The sequence below is a fragment of the Psammomys obesus genome, unplaced genomic scaffold, assembly GCF_907164565.1.
Source record: "Psammomys obesus unplaced genomic scaffold, mPsaObe1.curated_primary_1811, whole genome shotgun sequence".
In the NCBI taxonomy this organism is placed as follows: domain Eukaryota; kingdom Metazoa; phylum Chordata; class Mammalia; order Rodentia; family Muridae; genus Psammomys; species Psammomys obesus.
Genome location: NW_026589732.1, coordinates 9,281,844 through 9,301,502, shown reverse-complemented (window position 1 = coordinate 9,301,502; position 19,659 = coordinate 9,281,844). Strand labels below are relative to the sequence as shown.

General features: G+C 45.5%; 1 protein-coding gene across 3 annotated transcripts in view; it reads left to right on the top strand.

Moving 5' to 3' along the window:
• Abca1 (ATP binding cassette subfamily A member 1) overlaps window positions 1-19,659 on the top strand; it is a 117,000-nt gene that overhangs the window by 77,284 nt on the left and 20,057 nt on the right. For all 3 annotated transcript variants that reach the window (XM_055605282.1, XM_055605283.1, XM_055605284.1), the window contains 16 exons: window positions 1,291-1,462; window positions 2,376-2,507; window positions 3,279-3,421; window positions 3,613-3,750; window positions 4,483-4,703; window positions 5,837-5,909; window positions 6,815-7,017; window positions 8,387-8,435; window positions 8,625-8,738; window positions 9,897-10,045; window positions 11,480-11,604; window positions 12,665-12,763; window positions 16,119-16,308; window positions 17,118-17,212; window positions 18,379-18,411; window positions 19,377-19,482. In XM_055605282.1, the coding sequence (XP_055461257.1) occupies window positions 1,291-1,462; window positions 2,376-2,507; window positions 3,279-3,421; window positions 3,613-3,750; window positions 4,483-4,703; window positions 5,837-5,909; window positions 6,815-7,017; window positions 8,387-8,435; window positions 8,625-8,738; window positions 9,897-10,045; window positions 11,480-11,604; window positions 12,665-12,763; window positions 16,119-16,308; window positions 17,118-17,212; window positions 18,379-18,411; window positions 19,377-19,482 (2,042 nt within the window). The remainder of the gene's footprint in view (window positions 1-1,290; window positions 1,463-2,375; window positions 2,508-3,278; window positions 3,422-3,612; window positions 3,751-4,482; window positions 4,704-5,836; window positions 5,910-6,814; window positions 7,018-8,386; window positions 8,436-8,624; window positions 8,739-9,896; window positions 10,046-11,479; window positions 11,605-12,664; window positions 12,764-16,118; window positions 16,309-17,117; window positions 17,213-18,378; window positions 18,412-19,376; window positions 19,483-19,659) is intronic.

The following is a 19,659-nucleotide window of genomic DNA, read 5'->3' as shown; positions in this document are numbered from 1 at the left end:
GGAGCAGTTCCTTTGTCTCCCCACTTCAAGGAAGGTATATTTTGATCGGTTATACCCTTACCTCTTCCTTATCTGACGATTGTACTACCCCATGAAGCCGAGAGAAAAAAAACTACAGTCAGCCATGGTTGTGGAGCTAGTCTCTGCCTACTTTGCTGTGGTGGTCTATGCCAGGGATTCAGTGGGTAGCTGCTATAGTCTCAGCCTGTGCTTCCTCCTTGCTCGCACCCCTCCCCCCTTAACCAGGCGCCGATCCTCTCCTAGGTGATCCTCCCTGCAGGTGGTGATGCCGTAGCTCTTCCCAGGTTTCAGCTCAGTGTGGCTTTCTTCTACACTGTCAGTGGCCTGCTTCTTCCGTAGTTGTCAGTACCCTTTTCCTTCCTGTGCTGTCAGAAGGCCTCTCTTCTGTGCCCTTCCTCGGGTCTCCAGGGGCCAAGGAGCTCCTTAGTGTGGTGCCCACGTGCAGTGTCCTGCTACTTCCCCTCTGTTCCTGTTCTCAGTGCCCTTGCTGTGTGTGCTGGGGCGTGGTATGTTCTTCTGAAGCTCCAGACCATTGTCTTCAGTGCCTCCTCCCACAGTGGAGCCTTTTCTCCCGCTTACCTGACTTACAAACTCCCCCTTTTGTGCTCTTAAGTCTCTGGCTCCTCAGCCCCTTTCCTGAGCTGTCTGTGTTGATTCTCAACAGTCAGTTGCTCCTTTTCCTGAAACAACCCTCCAGTAATGCAAAGGACCTGTTTGTTTTAGAATAACCGCCTTGCAGGGAGTTGTCAGGGAAGTACATGAGGGGGCTCCCCTGTACTCAACTACCAGTCTGTTCTTGAGTCTTACAATTTTGTTATTTTCAGAACATTATGGAAATGGAACTGGATAGTAGATATTTTTTGATAGTGTCTTTTCCTCACTCAGTATGAGTCTTTTGAGAACCATTCAAATTATGATGTATTTTAATAGTTCATTGCTTCTTCTTCTTCTTAAGTAGTACTTTGTGTATGGGCATCCATGACATTTTAGATACATTTTTTAATACCACTGGCATCTTGTATTTTAATTGCTTGTGCAGCCTTTTTTTATCAAAAGACTAATGATCCTTTATAAGTTCATTCTTACCATCAGCACAAGTATCCCAAAGGGCTTAAAATATTTTGTCATTTGTTTGACAGCAACATTAAAGGTTGAAGATGGACAGAAACTAGTTCTAAAGGTCTAAACACAGACTGTTGTGTTTGTGCATCTACTGGTCAGGTCAGTATTTCCTGTGAGTTCATCTCTGTCTTCCTTCTTTTGTCACAGTCTGCATGGAAGAGGAACCCACTCACCTGAGACTGGGTGTGTCCATTCAGAACCTGGTGAAGGTTTACCGAGATGGCATGAAGGTGGCTGTGGATGGCTTGACACTGAATTTTTACGAGGGCCAGATCACCTCCTTCCTGGGGCACAATGGCGCAGGGAAGACTACCACCATGTAAGAAGAGGGCGTGGCTCTCCTAGGAAATCCCCGCTTAGAAGTACAGACCTAATGAGATTGAATTGGTCACTGGTTAGAGCGGACCACGATGGGAGGAAATGCGCCACCATAACCACGAGGGTGCTTTCTGAGGCCTAGATTTGCTAAGTGTGTTTCCTTTAGCTTAAAAGAGGAACCTTTGGATGACCTTTCCCATACAGCACTCAGAATTCCTCAGCTTTCTTGCAATCTGAGGTCGTCTGATCTGAGCTGGCTGGTTCAGAGCTTCGAAGTAAGAAACTGGGAAGAAAGATCAAACAAGCTAGAGGAAGAAGGAGGAAGAAGGACACTGTCGCTAGGCAGATGAGAGAAGGCCTGGGTAGCCCTCTCCCTCTGCCTTCCCTGGGACCTGTGAGGATGGAGGCAGGATCATAGGATATCTTAGTTAGCTTATGGTTTGTAGTGTGGCCCCTCTGCCATTTGAGGTTGATCTTTGGGGGTGCCAGGCTTTCTTTGTTGTTGTTTTTCCTTCTTTAAGATAAAACCAGTGTGTTATGAACATGATGTGAGACACTCCAAAATTCTACCATGCAATGCAAGCATTTCTATCTTTTAATAATACGTTCTTGTTCATTTTTGTGTACAAAATGTTAGGCATACAAAATATGTTTTAAAGAGCACCCTGTTGCAAATTAGGAGTGCCGTTTTTCAGATGCTCTCACTAAAACCTCTATTTCTAAGATATAGGCTTATGCTTAAGGTATTCACTGAAGCAAATGGCCTCCTCCTCTGTGGGCCTCTATTAGATGCTGTTAGAAAGGCAGGGAGAGAGCGTCAAGTGGGGTGATCTGCTTTCCCTGCCGTGGCTCTGCAGCACTTAGTGGTGAGGCTGGGTGTGCCTGATTCTTGAATCTACTCCTCTTGTCCTCAGGTCAATACTCACCGGATTGTTCCCCCCGACCTCTGGCACTGCCTACATCCTGGGGAAGGACATTCGCTCTGAGATGAGCTCCATCCGGCAGAACCTGGGAGTCTGTCCCCAGCATAATGTGTTGTTTGACATGTGAGTAGCAGAAGCACACAGAAAAGAATATCCACCTCCCACCCCCACCCCGTTTGTGACCTGGGAGTCCTGGTGTTCTGCGTAGTACTAAAGACTTTTCCTTGTTTGGGTGTGGAGTGGACATCTTATCTCTCTTGGCACACGGTAACCAACTTGCCTTTTGACTTCAGGGGGAAAGGAGATGTAGTTGTAGCATCAGTCCAGCTTGCTGATGGGATTTTGAAAGCCATGCTCTCCATTACTGTGCTGGAGAGTATTTTAGCTCAGCCGCCTTTCCTATGCATTCCTGCTTGCTCTAGTTTGCATTCTGTCGTGGTGATAAAAAGATGACCAACCACTGGGGGAGAAAAGGGTTTATTTTGTTTTACGGCTCCCAGCTCACAAGTCCACCCCACTGAGGAAAGTCCAGGCAGGAACATGAAGGCAGTAGCTGAAGCAGAGACCATGGAGGAATGGTGCTTACAGCCTTTCTCTCCATGGCTAGCTTAACTTACTTTCTTCACAGCCCAGAACTACCTGTTACAAATGGCAACCCCCACAGTGGGCTGGGCCCTCCCACATCAACTAGGCCTGCTGGGAATGGGATATAAGCGATCCATTGTATGACTCGCTATTTGTGTAACCTGAATTCTTCCTTCTGGCTACCCATTTTTTTTTTTTTAAGAAATTGATTATATTTTAACGGCAAGAATGGTGTGGAAGAGAAGACAGATGTGCCAAGCTACATGCGTCCTACTGAGCCCAGAGCTGACCTGCCCCTCTTTCCCCTAGGCTGACCGTTGAAGAGCACATTTGGTTCTATGCCCGCCTAAAGGGGCTTTCGGAGAAGCATGTGAAAGCAGAGGTGGAGCAGATGGCGCTGGATGTTGGCTTACCCCCCAGCAAGCTGAAAAGCAAAACAAGTCAGCTGTCAGGTGAGCCCTGGGCACCTTCCTTCCCCGTCTTCTTATTCTTCCTCCTCCAGACAAACACCCCAGAGTCTAAGACTAGGTGGTTGGTAGCAGAAGCCTATTCCTCTCCATGTCTACAGGCGGACACCTCCGTCATCTCTCACTGCCTCTACCTCCATTTACCATTTGAGGATGTGTCTTGTTCTGTCTTGTAGGTGGCATGCAGAGGAAGCTGTCTGTGGCCTTGGCCTTCGTGGGTGGATCCAAGGTTGTCATTCTGGATGAGCCCACAGCAGGTGTGGACCCTTACTCGCGCAGAGGAATATGGGAGCTCCTGCTGAAATACCGACAAGGTACATGCTGTGACGTATTTCAGGTCGCGACCTGGGGTAGAGAAGGGCTCCTGAGAACTGTGGCTGTTTTTGTTAAGGTGACAGAGTTGCTTCCCAAGAGAAGCATGGAGCCTCCTTATTTAAAGTTCAATACCTACCCTGTGGGAGGGAGAAAGGAGGCCTGCTTTGCAAGATTCTTAAAGCATATGCTTCATCATTTAAGTGCCTATCAGAAGAAAGGGCATAAGCGTACACGTGTGTTGTAGTTACGATGTGCTGTAGACCGAGGCTCATGAGCCCAGATGCTGTGTCCTTATTCATTTTGGCCCCAGCTAATGGGAATGTCTGTAAACCTCTTAGTACACTCTGTGGAGCAGGTTCCCAAATAAATACTGCCCTCTGGGACGGAGGGATGGCTCTGAGGTTAAGAGCACTGGCTGTTCTTCCAAAAAGTTTGATTCCCAGCAACCACATGGTGGCTCACAACCTTCTGTAATGGAATCTGGTGCCCTCTTCTGGTCTGCAGGTATATATGCAGGCAGAATACTGTATAAATACTAAATAAGTAAATCTTAAAAAAAATTCCGCCCACCTTTGTGTGACAGTGCAACAGCTGTCCCCCAAGCTTTGTCATCCTGGGGTTACGTCTACAGAGGTCTTTCTCATGTGTGACATCTCTGTCGCCTGTGCCACTATGATCAGTGAGAACCAGCAGGTCCCACTGTCCCCTCTCCTTGTGTTTGTGCCTGGCAGGCCGCACCATTATTCTCTCTACACACCACATGGATGAAGCAGACATCCTCGGGGACAGAATTGCCATCATTTCCCATGGGAAGCTGTGTTGTGTGGGCTCCTCCCTGTTTCTGAAAAACCAGCTGGGAACAGGTTACTACCTGACGTTGGTCAAGAAAGATGTGGAATTGTCCCTGAGTTCCTGCAGAAACAGCAGCAGCACTGTGTCGTGTCTGAAGAAGGTGAGCGGCCATCTTGGGGCTGGGCTGGTGCGGGGACTAGACAGCCAGGGCTCATTGGCTTAGGTGGCTTGTACACCCCTGCCCCATGCTGCTAAGATGTGGCAACATTCCCCTCGCTTTGTGGTCCTGTTGCAGTCCATCATAGCTCCTGTGTGGAAGGTCCACGAGACCTGTTCCCACCATGGTAGTTCTGTTGCAGCCCACATTATATTCCCTCTGGAAGTACCCTGAATGATGGAGAAAAGTCCTTTGAGGGCTTTATTCCATAAAAGAAAAGAGACTTGCCAAGTGGTAAGAAGAGCCTTGGCTACAAAATGCCCTGCCATTCCTGCTTATTGCCTTAAATCTCATTGACCTGTACTGTGAAACTATGAAGCATTAAGTATTTACTGTACACTGATTTTTTTTACCATATATATATATATTATATTTTTTACCATATTATATATATATGGTATATATATATATATATATATATATATATATATATATATTTATATATAACCTGTGGGTTTAAAAGAAAAAATGGGCTACCTATCACCCAAGTCTGAGATTTATTTGTGTGCTCAAACCATACCACCTACCTGCCCCGAAAGCTTTGTACTCCTAGCTACTTATTTTTCTTTTAACTGGAGCCTCCTTATTTAAGACTGGTCTGAGGACTTAGCAACACCAGGCTCAACTGGGAATTTGTTAGAAACTCGGTGACTTGGGACCAGTGCAGGCCCACTGAATCCATGTCTGCCTGTCAATAAGGTCAATCCATGTTTGCCTGACTGACTGAATGCATATTAATATTTTAGAAGCACTAAATAGGTAAGCAGACAGACAGAGCCAATGCTGGGACTGTTGGTGAATGTCTAGTGCCAGCATTGGTCTGAGGGCACAGTTCTGTTGACAGTCACTCAGTTTGTTGACCCCTCTCACCCTTGTCAGTGAGGCTGTCCACATAGAACACATACCCCAGAGCAGTGGCCTCTGAAGCTGTGGCTGCCAGCTGCACCCGTCCCAGGACAAGCTTTCCGCTCTGGTTTTATACAGTAAGACTTCCTGGATGCTCTGTCCTTCAAAGGCGGTGGTGTCTATATCCAGCTCGACCCCTGACCCATTCTCACCTCCTTCTTTGCCATCAGGAGGACAGTGTTTCTCAGAGCAGTTCTGATGCTGGCCTGGGCAGCGACCATGAAAGTGACACGCTGACTATCGGTAAGGACTCTGGGGTTTCTTATTCAGGTGGTGCCTGAGCTCCCCGAAGCTGGGCAGAGTGGAGGCAGAGGAGGAGAGGTGCAGAGGCTGGTGGCGCTGACTCAAGGTTTGCTGCGGGGCTGGGCTGGGCAGGGTGGCTGTGGGAGTGAATGCAGCTTGGCGGTGGCTTGGCCTAACGCTTGCTGGCTGGGGAGCACTGGGGCTTGGTCTTGGGGTGGGAAGGGCAGTATTCCAGAGAGCAGATATGACTGGGAGTCTGGGGAATGCCTTGAGGGGAGTGGATTCAGTCATATGCTGGATGAGTTGTGGAGGGCTGATCCAGCAGGAAGGAAGTTGAACTCAGCATCTAAGAGAGGTGAGAGCAGAGTGTGATAAGGAATAGCATTTTGATTTTCCTCTAACAGTGCCTTTGAGAGACCAGTATTACCAGTGGCATATGGAATAAAAATACCGAGCTGGCTGTTCAACAGCTGTCTTTTTCCCAGGAAGGTGTCAGCTCCCATAGATGTTTGATTAACCTTCTTCTGAAGAAAATAAAGGATAGCCTTATCTAAGACTTTTCAAAAGGGCAGGGTTTTTCATGGTATCTAAACTCATTTTTCTTTGAAAAAGTCCTGGCGCATACACATTAGACACATGGCTTCAGTCTGAGCGAGTCACGCATGCATCCGACGACACCTTGTACCTACAAGTGTGCCTGGGTCTGGTGACGTGAGGATAAATTAGAGACAGTCTCTGCTGTCCTGGAGTTCTCACACCGGAGACAAATGAGCCATTTGGTGTCTTAGGACATGTGGTGTGTAAGTTGTGCTTTGGAGCTGTAGGCAGATGGAGGAGGCAGGGACTGCTGGCTCGTGCTGCGGAGGCTGAGATGACTGAGCACCTTCACACTCTGGTCCCTGCAGATGTCTCCGCTATCTCCAACCTCATCAGGAAACATGTGTCTGAGGCGAGGCTGGTGGAGGACATCGGGCACGAGCTGACCTACGTGCTGCCGTATGAAGCTGCTAAGGAGGGGGCCTTCGTGGAACTCTTCCATGAGATCGATGACCGGCTCTCAGACCTGGGCATCTCCAGTTACGGCATTTCAGAGACCACCCTCGAAGAAGTAAGCTTAACTGCATCAAGGCCAGAGCAGCAGCCTACACTGGGAACAAGACTGCTATGGAGTTGGTTACTGAGAGATTAAGTCATTGACATCTGGGTGATGTTAGCCCCAGGAATTTATTTAGGAACATAGTGATAGCAATACACAGAAGTATTAGGATGGCTCCTGGTGTGAACAGTGTTGTGGCTAGGTGTCAGCACTCATACATGGCAAATGACTAATACTTATGGACAGCCTACTAGAACCAGGTGCTGGACTCAATAACTTCGGTATTTTTAAAAATTTTGAGCATGTAATTTACTTAACAGCCTTTCTCCCATCCTTTCCCTCCCTCTAAGTCCTCCCCCATGCTTTTTCCTGCTCTCTTTTAAATTCATGGCCTATTTTTATCTTTTTGTATTTTTTTTTTAAATAACGTTTTTACTTAACTCTTTGATAGTATATTTTGGCCATATTAATGCCCCTTTTCCAATTCCTTCATCCCCATCTGTATACCTACCCAACTTTTTATTCTCTCTCTCAAGAAAAAAATAAGCCCACAGGATCCACTAGTGGGTATGGGGCGTGGCCTGGAATGTGGTCAGTATATCAGTGTTGCTCCATTGGGGGTGTTTTGTTTTTAAACATTGAAAGCTCATTTGATGCTCATAGCAGGATGAGATTTAATAGTGAAGGAAGTAGTCCAGGATTATGAATTGGGGGCTTGGGGCTTCAAATCCCAGGTTATCTACCACGTAGCAAGGCCTCTCTTCAGAGATGAAGCATCCCAAGCCTTGGGGCCTGGAACGGGGTGTAAACACTGTCTGGCTTGCCTGGTTCCCAGGGAGGAGGGGGCGGTAGAGCCATCTGTGGTGACAGTAGAAGTTCTGAGGCCCTCCTCCTGTGCCTTTGAGTCAGGGTTTCTGGGGGCATGACTTCGTGCTTCTGTTGCATGCCTCCTACAGAGTGGTCTGTAGGCAGGTCTGGAAATCAGTGGCCTCGTTCAGATTTCCCCCTCCTTTAATTTTTATTTCTAGTGATAAGAAACTCATTTCCTTTTGGCCATTTTGTCCCGGATAAGTCACCCTGATGTTGTCCCGCTCCAGGGTCCGGGACCACAGACCTGATGATAGTGACTTGCCTCTTCCTCTGTAGGTTCAGGTTGAATTTCTTCTCCTGTCATAATGTATTGTTTTGTTTTGTAAAGAGTTGTCTGCACTGATGGCTGTCACACCTGAGGAAATGTTTTCTGCCAGAAAACAGCCTCTCTCTTCAGTGGTTCTGATAAAACTGTTGCTGATAAATGTGGCCTCCACCTTCTTTGTCTCGAGAGCCTGACGTGGGATTCCATAACCTAATCTGGGGAGTGACATCTTTTTTGACTTTTCAGATATTCCTCAAGGTGGCCGAAGAGAGTGGGGTGGACGCTGAGACCTCAGGTAACGCGGCTGAGTGGGCTGCACACGGTTTCGGGTAGGCTTTCTTCAGGCTTTTGAAGCTAACCACTGTTGCACCGTTCTCTCTGCGTTGGTGTGATGCAGTCTCATTTTTAGTGTATGGGTTTGCTGTGGGAAGGTTTGTTGTGTTATGAGTAAATAAACTGTGGGATTCCTTCCTTTTCCCTTCAGATGGTACTTTGCCAGCAAGACGAAACAGACGGGCCTTTGGGGACAAGCAGAGCTGTCTGCGTCCATTCACTGAAGACGATGCTATTGATCCGAATGACTCTGACATAGATCCAGGTTAGAATGGGCAGGATCTTTGTTCTGTTGTTTGAACTTGAGTTTGTCTTTTATGTGTTTTTTGCTATCTCTTTGACGGCCTTTGGCTAAGATCACAGATCCTAACAGGTTACAAAGAAAAGAGAAAAAAAAAAAAAAAACTGAGAAAGCCCTTTTCCAATGTGGCATGTCTGGTCAGACCTGAAGAAGGCCGCCCTTGTCACATCACTTAGTACAAAGTTTTCTTATGGGTATACGACCCCCCACTCTGTGCTCTGAATTCATTTATTTATTCTCATTTCTGAAGGGCCCCAGTTTTTTGCACATTTAGTTGCACATTTAAACATTGAATGAAAAGTATTGACTGGGTGGTTGAATTTGAAGGAATAAAAGGGAAATTTGTGGGTTTTTTTTGTTTGTTTTATTTATTTTTTTTTCAAGACAGAGTTTCTCTGTGTAGCCTTGGCTGTCCTGGACTCTCTCCATAGACCAGGCTGGCCTTGAACTCATAGAGATCCTCCTGCCTCTGCCTCCCAGAGTGCTGGGATTAAGGGTGTGCGCCACTGCACCTGGCTAAACATAATGTATTTTTGATGACTGTGTCCATATGTGTCTGAGATGGAGAAGGGTGGTATGAAATTAAACAAATTGTAGGCTATCTGAGAGCCTCAGTTAAGAGTCATTAGACAAGGATTTCTAAACAATTTTGGGGGACAGAAAATTATCTGGTTCTCCTGGTATTATTTGAGTCTAGCTTTTTGTTCTTACCTCATGTTTCATTGTCAGGTGTTTTAAATTTGTCCACTTTTTACCAAGCATATAAAAGATAGGAGACTAACAATAGTGTGTGCCAGCCTCCGTGACCCATAGATTGTAATTCTGTGATGTATGATTCATAGAGTGTAATGACTGAATGACGACTTATTCTGCTGCACAGCTGGCTACTACTCTTACTTGTGAGCACATCTTTGCTTGTCTCAAGGCATCTTCCTTTTCTGTGCTCATCAGATGAGGACTGAAATGCATACACATTGAGGAATATAACTGAGTCAGAGCCTTTTCTTAAGTGTGGCTTTTTCAATAGTTTCCAAGATTCCTGCCAGAGATAGCTGAGGAAAGAAAAGAGTCAATCAGAGACAGGTGGGGTGGTAGCTGACCCTCCCTGTTTGCTTCTTACAGAATCCAGGGAGACAGACCTGCTCAGTGGCGTGGATGGCAAGGGGTCCTACCAGCTGAAAGGCTGGAAGCTCACCCAGCAACAGTTCGTGGCCCTTTTGTGGAAAAGGCTGCTGATTGCCAGGCGAAGCAGGAAAGGGTTCTTTGCTCAGGTGAGATGTGCTACTGTCTGCCTTCATTGGACTGGTGAAGATGGGACAGGCTGCCATTCAAGATGTAGAGACTGGGATCAGAGCAACTGAATGTCTATACTACTTTTGCTTCTTGCCATTTGTTTAATGGTGACAAATCAGTGATTTCCCTGAGCTTCAATTTCTTCATTTGAAGATGAGCCATAATATGTAGTTGTTAGGAGGATAAAATGAATTTATTTAGAATGGAGTTTGACATTAGTTGGGGAGGCGGATAAAATTTAGAGGAAATTATAAAAGAGACACTGGTTGGGCAAATTCAACTCCCTTAATGTGAGAGTTGCCATGCCAAGTGATGCACTTGAATACAGTTATTTCGCTCTACAAAATGAAGAATTATTGAGAGCATGTCCGTAGAGTCCTCCCTGTAGACAACCTGGGCAGCAGTAATTCAGGGCAGGAGTTTGAGGCATGTAGGCCTGGATTTGGAATCTAGTTCAGTTAATCACTGGCTGACGTTTCTCTGATCTGTAATGCTCTAGTTTCTGGATAGTGATAATGACACTAACACCATAAATAACCACCAAATGGGGTATTAAATTAGCTAATTCTCACTAAGGACTTCCCAGTGAAATTATTCATTCAGTGATAATTTTCTGTATCAGAACACAGGAATACTGAGCCCAGGGTTACCGTTTGAATTCTTAGGGCACTGGGGATGGAATGCAGGGATGTGTGCATAGTAAGAAAGCTCTCTGTTCCGCCCGCAGACAGGTTAGCACTGAATTGTTGAAGCTTTAAAGGGTAAATTTCTTAGAAACGAGTGAAAGATCTTTTGGTATATTTTCAGTGAAGGCATGTATATAAAGTTTGGGGAATTTCAAGGAAGAATTTAGGTAATTTTTCTTTTCATCGTGTCGTTGGCTGTTGCTGCTTCTGGTGGGGAAGGGCATCGCTTCCCCACCAGAAAGTTGGTTTCAAGTCCTCGGTCCTCAGATGTATAGATGTCACACAGAACCCCGTGCCATAGAGTCAGAACCAGGATTCAGGGCTCTGGCTTCTGGTCCAGGGATGTTTCTCTCAGCTTTCTTCCTGAGTCAGTGACCCATGCTGAATTTTCTGTCTTTAGAGGGAAAAGGGGTAGGGCCTAAGATTGTCACGCCAACTCTTTACTCAGTGACATTCCCAGCTTGAGCCTCCATTAGGTGACCGAAGTGGCCTCTGACTTTGTGCTATCAGCTTCAGGAAGTGTCTGGGGAAGAGAAGGCTTAGTTTACAGGCTCCTTTGCCTCCCAGATGCTAAAAATACATTGGTGGAACTCAGCCATGGGCCTCGTCTGTATTCCCCATTCCTGTGTTGCTAGTCTGGGAGGCTGGCTGGACATCCAGGGGCCTGCTCCTTAGACTGCTAACAATTTTCATATTGTCTCTTCTCCCTCCAATGCCTGTTTACAGATTGTGCTGCCAGCTGTCTTTGTTTGCATTGCCTTGGTGTTCAGCCTGATTGTGCCACCCTTTGGCAAGTACCCCAGCCTGGAACTTCAACCCTGGATGTATAATGAGCAGTATACATTTGTCAGGTATGTGTTTGTTTTCTGTGCCTCAGGGCAGAGGCGGTTCAAACAGAACAACAGTGTTTACTGTACTGATTGCTGAGGTGTCAGAATCCACAGTTCTTCGGTGAGATGGAATTTCTCATGATGGTTCAGGCTCCTACACAAGCCGCTGCTGCATCAAAGAACAGCAGTAAATGATACTTGAAAAAAACAGGAGAAGCTCTGCTGGGCATTTCGTCTTGTATCGTTATGTATCTCCTGTTGTCAGGAATGACCAAATGCAGTAATCACGAAATCTTTCAAGTTGAAGATAGTATTTGTACGTGTGCATCTGTAGACAAGAGTGCTTCCTACTCCATGCTGATTCTATTAAAAAAAACAAAAAGATAGGGAACTTTGTAGACCTTGTTAAGTATGGGTTTTCTTCAGTTCTGCACTGGTATGTCTACAGATGGGAGAAAGTCTCTTCCCCGCCCCGTGTGTGTGTGATATGTTTGTAGCATGTATAGTTTATTAGTCTCTTTTCCTCTAGCTCACTTTCATCTTATAAAGTTAAAAGTTTGATCCCTTTCTAGCTGATGACCTAGTATTGCCCATAGCTATAGATAGTGGCATGGGTTTGTGACGTAGGCCCATTATTTCTTGGACTTGGTAATTTTTCATACAGATAATCAATAAAATTTGCCTGTCTGTTCTTGGAAAATCCTTGCTGTCTGTGTCAAATGGATAGTTGTCAAAGGAGTTCCAATAAAGTGAGCATTAATGATTTTCCTTATTTCAAATGAAGTGCATATGTATATGTATACACACACACACACACACACACACACACACACACACACACACACACATACCTTCACATGTAAACTCTTTACATGTTTCATTGGGGTACTGTATGTTACCCTGATGCCAGATGTGTGAAGCTTCTTGCAGATGGCTTTTGAGTTTTATTTGTTTTTAGTTTTAAAAGCCCATTCATTCCTCAGAAGTATTTGGTAGTGTTTTTTTCTATAGAAAACTTGTCCTACCTCCAAATCATGGCTTGGGTGAACCACTGATCTGGATGTCTCTTGTGTATCTGCAGTAATGATGCCCCGGAGGACACGGGCACCCAGGAACTCCTGAATGCTCTAACCAAAGATCCAGGCTTCGGGACCCGCTGTATGGAAGGAAACCCAATCCCGTGAGTGACACTTCAACCACGAGCTGGCTTCTTATGATGGCCACCTTGTTTTCTTTCTGCTAGTAGTGCCTGTTCCATTGTGACCACTGTCATTTTGCCTTTTCATCAGTTTTTATTTTAAAAGGCCAGGGAGTTATCAAATCAAACAATTTAGGAACTAATAGAATCTGCTCACATTCTGCATAGCAAATCATTACTGACATTTGCTTTCTATTCTGTGATGATAATCTTGATTTCAAATCATAGTTTATACCTACTGATTGAATGCTTTTCCCTTCTCTCCCTGATCCCAGTTCCCATATTTGAGTGCCATACTAGCCTGGCAGAGTGTGCAGTTTGCAACTTTGCTTATTGGTTTCTTCGCTTTAAGCAGAAAAGATGGCACACTGATTTTTTTCCCTAACAACAGATACTTTTTATCACACGTTCAGGACTGGTTTTAAATAGTAGGTCAGTAGATTCAGTGATGTGCCCAGTTGACTATGTGTGCACAGAAGAAGCACATCATGAGGAAATGAAGCCAGTGGAGAAGTGAGTAGAAGAGAACTGGGGGTCATAGAGACAGCTTCAAGTTTGCAGGTCCAAACAGAATTTACAGCTAAGGTTAGAGCCACACACAATGAGTGATAGCTAAGGAACCGTGGAGAGTTGGCAAGGTAATAGAGAAGTAGAGAAAGGAAAATTTGAATCGCACACTGCAAAGGGGAAGATAGCCAGTCTTGTGTCTGAGCACTGGACTATGGCTGTGTGTATGTGATATATATATATATATATATATATATATATATATATATATATATATATCATCAAGCAGATTTCTAGATGAATAGTTTCTGTATATTTGTCAGTTCTCTGTTAGTGTTTGTCTTAACCACTTTCTGTTGCTGTGATGTGATAAAACACCACAATCAAGACAACTCATAGAAGGAAGGGCTTGTGGGGGGTTCACAGTTCCAGAGGGATGTGAGTCCATGACCATCACTGTGAGAAGCATGGCAGCAGGCAGGCAGGGTCGTGCTGAGAGTTCACATCCTGATCCACGAACAGGAAGCAGAGTCTTCTGAGATCTCAGAGCCTTCCCCCATACCTCCTCCCGCAAGATCACACCTTTAGTTCTTCCCAGTCAGTTCTACCAAGTGGGGATCAACTATCCAAACATCAGCATGTGGGACCATTCTCATTCAGACCACAGTATCAGATCATGTGTTAGACGTGTTCTGTCACTGAGGAAAACCAACTTAAAAGAAGTCAAGATTCATAGTGGTTTCAGGAGTTTTGGTCCATGGCTATATTGTTCATGGGTCTGTTGGGGTCCCTAGCAGAGTAAAACATCGTGATGAGGAATGTGTGTGGAACGTAGCTGCTCACACCATAGAAGCCAAGCCAAGGAACAAAAGAGAAGGAAGGCTAGGGGTCACAATATTTCCTTTGAGGGTGACTTGCAGGCTCTGCCAGCTCCCTTTAGCACCACAATCTGGGGACCAAGCCTTTGGAAGACATTGAAAACTGTTTAACTATAGCAGATAGTTACCAGATGTTCTTAATACTGGGTAATTAGTACTTACTAGGTGGTAAACCCAGCAGTCAATATTGGTTTCAGCTAAAAAAAAAATACTAAGGTGGAGAAAGACACATACCTTTTTTTTTTCTTGACTTCGCCACACTTTAGGGATTCTGTGTTAAGGATTAGTACGAAAGAATCATGAGATAAGGTGATAATGAGGTAAGCTGAACTGTATGGATCTGGGGATTGATTCCAGCAAAGGCCAGATCTATGGGAGAGAGAACTGAGCTGACAACTGGCCTGCAGAGATAAAAGAAATGTCCATAACATCAGAGGGTGTGTGTGCTGTCTGAGCACCACAGACACTCTGTTGGAAGCAGTCTGAAAGAAAGTGCTTCACCCTGCCAGTTCAGGTTGAAATTAGAATTTTAGGTTTCTAGGTGATTCTTAGGACTGAGGGAATTCTGAGTAGGATGCCTTTTCAGTGGTCTTTAGTTTGTCTCAGCTTATTGTTGTTTGGCTGTCTTAGGGTGAGTTTCACAAGGACAGATGTCCCAGGGAAGAGGCTTTCAAGAGGAAACGAGAAATCATTTGGAAAAGTCACTTATGTGCATATTTATAAGCACACGTGGATCTGCGTATGCACGTACACGTGAGATAAAGATTGTGGCTCTAGGCTAAATTATAGAATCTTGAAAATTGGAACTATGGAAGAGAGACTAGAAATAATAGGTCATTTTATACTCTTCTTTCACCAGTAGGGAAAAATGGGCCCTGAGGTTGTGAAGGACTTGTGGTGTGCACCCAACAGTTCAGTGCTCTAGGCAGAGACTGGGGCCTTGGGGAGTCTCTGGGGATGCTTGGAGATGCCCTTACTTCTCCTACGTTGAGCATTCCCTCTCCACTCACTATAGAACATAAATTGGATCTTGCCATTCTCTACAAGATTTTCAGCTGAGCATGAAGTATATAATCTCACACCTATGACTGTGTCCTATGGCTCCCCCTCCTTCCTTCCCTCCTTTTTGTTTGTCGGCCTGTCTCATAGCTCATTACACCATCTTCTTGCTGCTCATCAAATATATACGCTCACGTGCTCACAGGACCTTTTGTACCCGACTCCCCACTGCTTCTGCCTGGACTGTTCGTTCTTCTTAATTGTCTTAAAGTTACATTTATTTGTATTAGCATGTATGCGTGCATGCATGACATGGCGCATGTGTAGCAGTTGGAGTCTAACTTGTGGGAGTTGGTTCTGATTTTCACCACATGAGACCTAGAGATTGAACCTGGGTTTGTCTGTAGACACCTTTATCTACTGAGCCATCTCTCCATCCCATCATTCCGGTTCTTTAGATAGCTTATTGTTTATGTTTGGGCTGAAGTACTGTTTTTAGATTTAAAGGTCTGTTATCATGTACTCTCCTGTTATTTTTGCTTAATTTGGAGCTGCGTAAAATTAGGTTTGTTGATTTGTCGTCCAGCACTTTCTGGGCATGCGGAGTCCATGAAGGCAATAGTTTGTATTGCTCACAGCAGACTCTTAGAGGTACAGAACACTGCGTGGCACATAGTGGACTCTTCATGTGAGTTGTGGCAACAAGTGTTAGTTAACTGGATTGAGCAGAGCTCAGCCTGAGCATCCGGAGCCTGTTTATCTTCTGTTTTCCTGTGACTCTTCAGCTTCCCATGCTACTATGAGAACAAACAGAATGATGCCATGCTCTTTTTCAAATGGTAGGGCTAGGCACATGGGTCCTTACTAAAGAACAATCTTGGGCTCTAAAAGCATCAGGGAAAGTCAGGCCCTTTTCAGGGAAACCTACAACTCTTGGTTTATCCTTTTTACAGAGACACCCCTTGCTTGGTCGGGGAGGAGGACTGGACCACTGCCCCAGTTCCCCAGACCATCATGGACCTCTTCCAAAACGGGAACTGGACAATGAAGAAGCCCTCGCCTGCCTGTCAGTGTAGCAGTGACAAGGTCAAGAAGATGCTACCTGTGTGTCCCCCAGGAGCAGGGGGCCTGCCGCCTCCTCAGGTGGGTCCCGGTAGTGTGCCTGAGAATTAGGCTCAGGGTGGGGCTGGTAGCATCTGTTTGGCAGCAGGAAGAATGAGGTGTGATACCAGGATCATTTCCGCCTGGATCTTACTTGAGAAAAGTGTGTTTAGAGAGAGGAGTGTGGACGACATTGTGGCTCTCACACAACTCTCACAGTCCCAGCTTCCAACCCTGGTTCTGCCACACACAGCTGACCTGGTGGCTGTGTGAACTCCTGGGGCCTGTGTTTTCACTTCAGAATAAATGGACCACAAAGCTTAGATCTACCTCATCAACTCTGACATTCTGTGGGCTCTGAGATTTGGAGGGAGATCTGAGGTTTTTGGTTTTGTTTTTTCTTTTCTTTCTTCTTTCTTTCTTTATTTTTTTTTTCTGGAAGTTTCAGGACAATAGTGATATCTCTCTGCTGTTCTGTCAGAATCTAGGTTGGATGGAGGGTAGGAACGGGATTTTAGTGGGTGTGCAAACTTAAGTCTTGATTGCCATCTTAAAATCAGGATCCAACTGGATTAAGATCCAGTTACCAACGTAACTGGGCAGTTTTATAATGCTATTCCCTGAATATTCTGTGGTGTGGAAAATCCCATCTAGATATCCAGAACACTTCCCCAGGGATGTTTGTAGGTTGGCATAAATGAGGAGAAAGTGCTGATGGCAGGGTGGACCAGGCCTTGGTGGTGGGTGGCTAAGGGTCTAGCCTGGGCCCTGGGGTCCCTATTGTCTTTGTCTGTTTTCTGCCCGATTCTTACCTATAAAAATGTGTGAGCTTGGTTTCTATGTGATGACAGAGAAAACAGAACACTGCTGACATCCTTCAGAATCTGACCGGAAGGAACATTTCAGATTACCTGGTGAAGACGTATGTGCAGATCATAGCGAAAAGGTATCTATCTGCAGTTGAAATCTGGCTTGTGACATATGTAGATTTGAGCTGTAGGGAAATGGAAAATCATGGTTCTGTGGGAAATTTAGCACATTGTATCAACTAGGCAAGATAAGCTTCAGGAGGGTGTGTAAACCTCAAAGTTCAGCTTAGAGGATGAGGCTGCCAGCTCTAGAATAAAAATAAGTCATAAATGTGGATTCAGTTTCCAATTCTGATCCCTCAGTGGCTGCTTGACCAGGGCAGCCCATTATTCTTGTAAAGTCTTAGCTTATGTGAAATGTTGTTTACATTTTGTATTAGTGTTACAGTCTTAGATTTGTTGTGGGGGCGAAGGGAAATGGCATAAGCAGAGAGCCTTAGGCCCTCTGTTGTGGGTGACGCCATTTAAACCGAAGTGTGCTGAAGAAAGGTCAGGGTAGACGTCGTGGCCCTTGTTGACTGTGGAGCCTCTACAGAGACTCGTAGATTCCTGGCACATGATCACATCGTGACCAGTGATTAGTCAGTGCTCAGAAAATATGTTTCCTTCCCATCAGTATGGTCGGGGGTCTTGTCCCTGTCTGAAGTGACTTTAAATGACAAGGGTGTGCTGGAATGAGCACAAGCTATGCATTTCCCAGAGTTGTGACCTCTCCACGTGGGATTCAGAATTGAAATGTTTAAATTCAGCAAATCTAGGTCCGTAAGGTATCTATTTATCTGTCTATCTATCTATCCATCATTGACTTATTCATTCTTTTATCTATTTATTGATCTATTTATTTATTTTATTTAGTCAGGGTCTCACTACAAAGTTCTGGCTGGTTTGGCATTCTCTCTATATATAGATCAGGCTGGCCTCAGACTCAATAGATTCACCTGCATCAGCCTCGTGAGTGTTAGGATTAAAGGCATGTGTCACCATGCCTGCCTGTAAGGTGAATTTTAAATTGGCTTAATTTACTGTGTGATTCTCAAATGAGTAAGGTTTCCAGACAGCAGACAGGACATGCTGAGAGTGGCCTTCCTTGTACTGGTACGACCCAACAGTGCTGGCCATAGGCTTGGTCATAGGATTGCCTCTGTCTCTGTGCTCTGTCCTCAAGTAGAGGACTACCATTGCATCATCAACACGATCTGTGCTTTCTAGACCTGATTTTTTATTTGTCTTTTTCTTTCTGCAGCTTAAAGAATAAGGTCTGGGTGAATGAGTTTCGGTAAGTCGATCCTGTCTTCCCATTTTCCCTGAGTCACTTCAGGTCTTGCTAGAGTGATGTTTGGGGGCTGTTTGCCGTGCGTACGCTCCTGGGCATCGCCTCACCATGAGGGGGACTAAGATGCTGCAGACTTGTAGGGCACAGCCAGAGCTGTGTTAGTCTCACTCTCGTGTGTAGCACACTCTCACAGAGCCTCACCTTGGAGGCCTCAGAAATAATTTATGTCCTTGAGGAGGTTCAGAAGTCTCTCGAGGCTTGTAGAGACCAAAGGAAGTAAACTCTCAGGAGGGGAAAAACCTATCCTAGCTGATTCTCCCAAACACATTCCCAAGGGTGCCCAGGAACTCAAGGAAAAGCTTTCAGGCTTTTCAGAGGACATGAGGTCTTGGAGGAAGTGAAAGGCATCAAAACCACTTATTTCCACCTATTTATGGCCCCTCTGGAGTTTGGAGGAGCAGGTGAGAGTAGGGAAGGATGCATTCTCAAAGTCAGCTTGTACAGCATGAGGAAATGAGTAGCCCATGCGGCTGCTCAAGAGACCTCGTAGACTTGTTCTAAGTTCCAGTTTTCCACTATGCCATTTCTTCAAGGGTCACGATCCCTGGAATTCGGGACAGAGCAGTCATAGGCCCACATAGTGGTTCCCATGACAGGGAGGAACGGCCTGTCTGTAAGCCCTACCTGGCCTTCAAGGCTGTGCCCGTCACCACTAGCCCTGACTTCTTGTCTGTGACATGGATACCTTACTCCATGTCATTAGCTTCAGTCTCCCTGTTGGGTAGCAGTCTTGAGAAGTAAGATAGCTAGATTTTGCCAGAGGAGGCAACATGCAACTGTCCTTAGCCAAACGTTGGTCCTAGTTTGAGTAAGAAATGGCTGTCAAAGAACCGTGCGCACTGCGGTATCTGCTGCTGAGTGATGGTTGGGTACACCGCCTGGGTTTTAATGGCAAGCCTTTTTTTTAGGTATGGTGGGTTTTCCCTGGGTGTCAGTAATTCTCAAGCACTTCCTCCGAGTCAAGAAGTTAATGATGCTATCAAGCAAGTGAAGAAAGTCCTGAAGCTGACTAAGGTACACATTTGTCCTGAGACATGTCACAAAAATGGGGCTGGAATTGCTGGGACACGGGAATAGTGGTGGGAACCCAGTGATCTGAACGTGTGTGTATACAAAGCAACTTCAGACAGGCCAGGCTCCTCATACACACACACACACACACACACACACACACACACACACACACACACA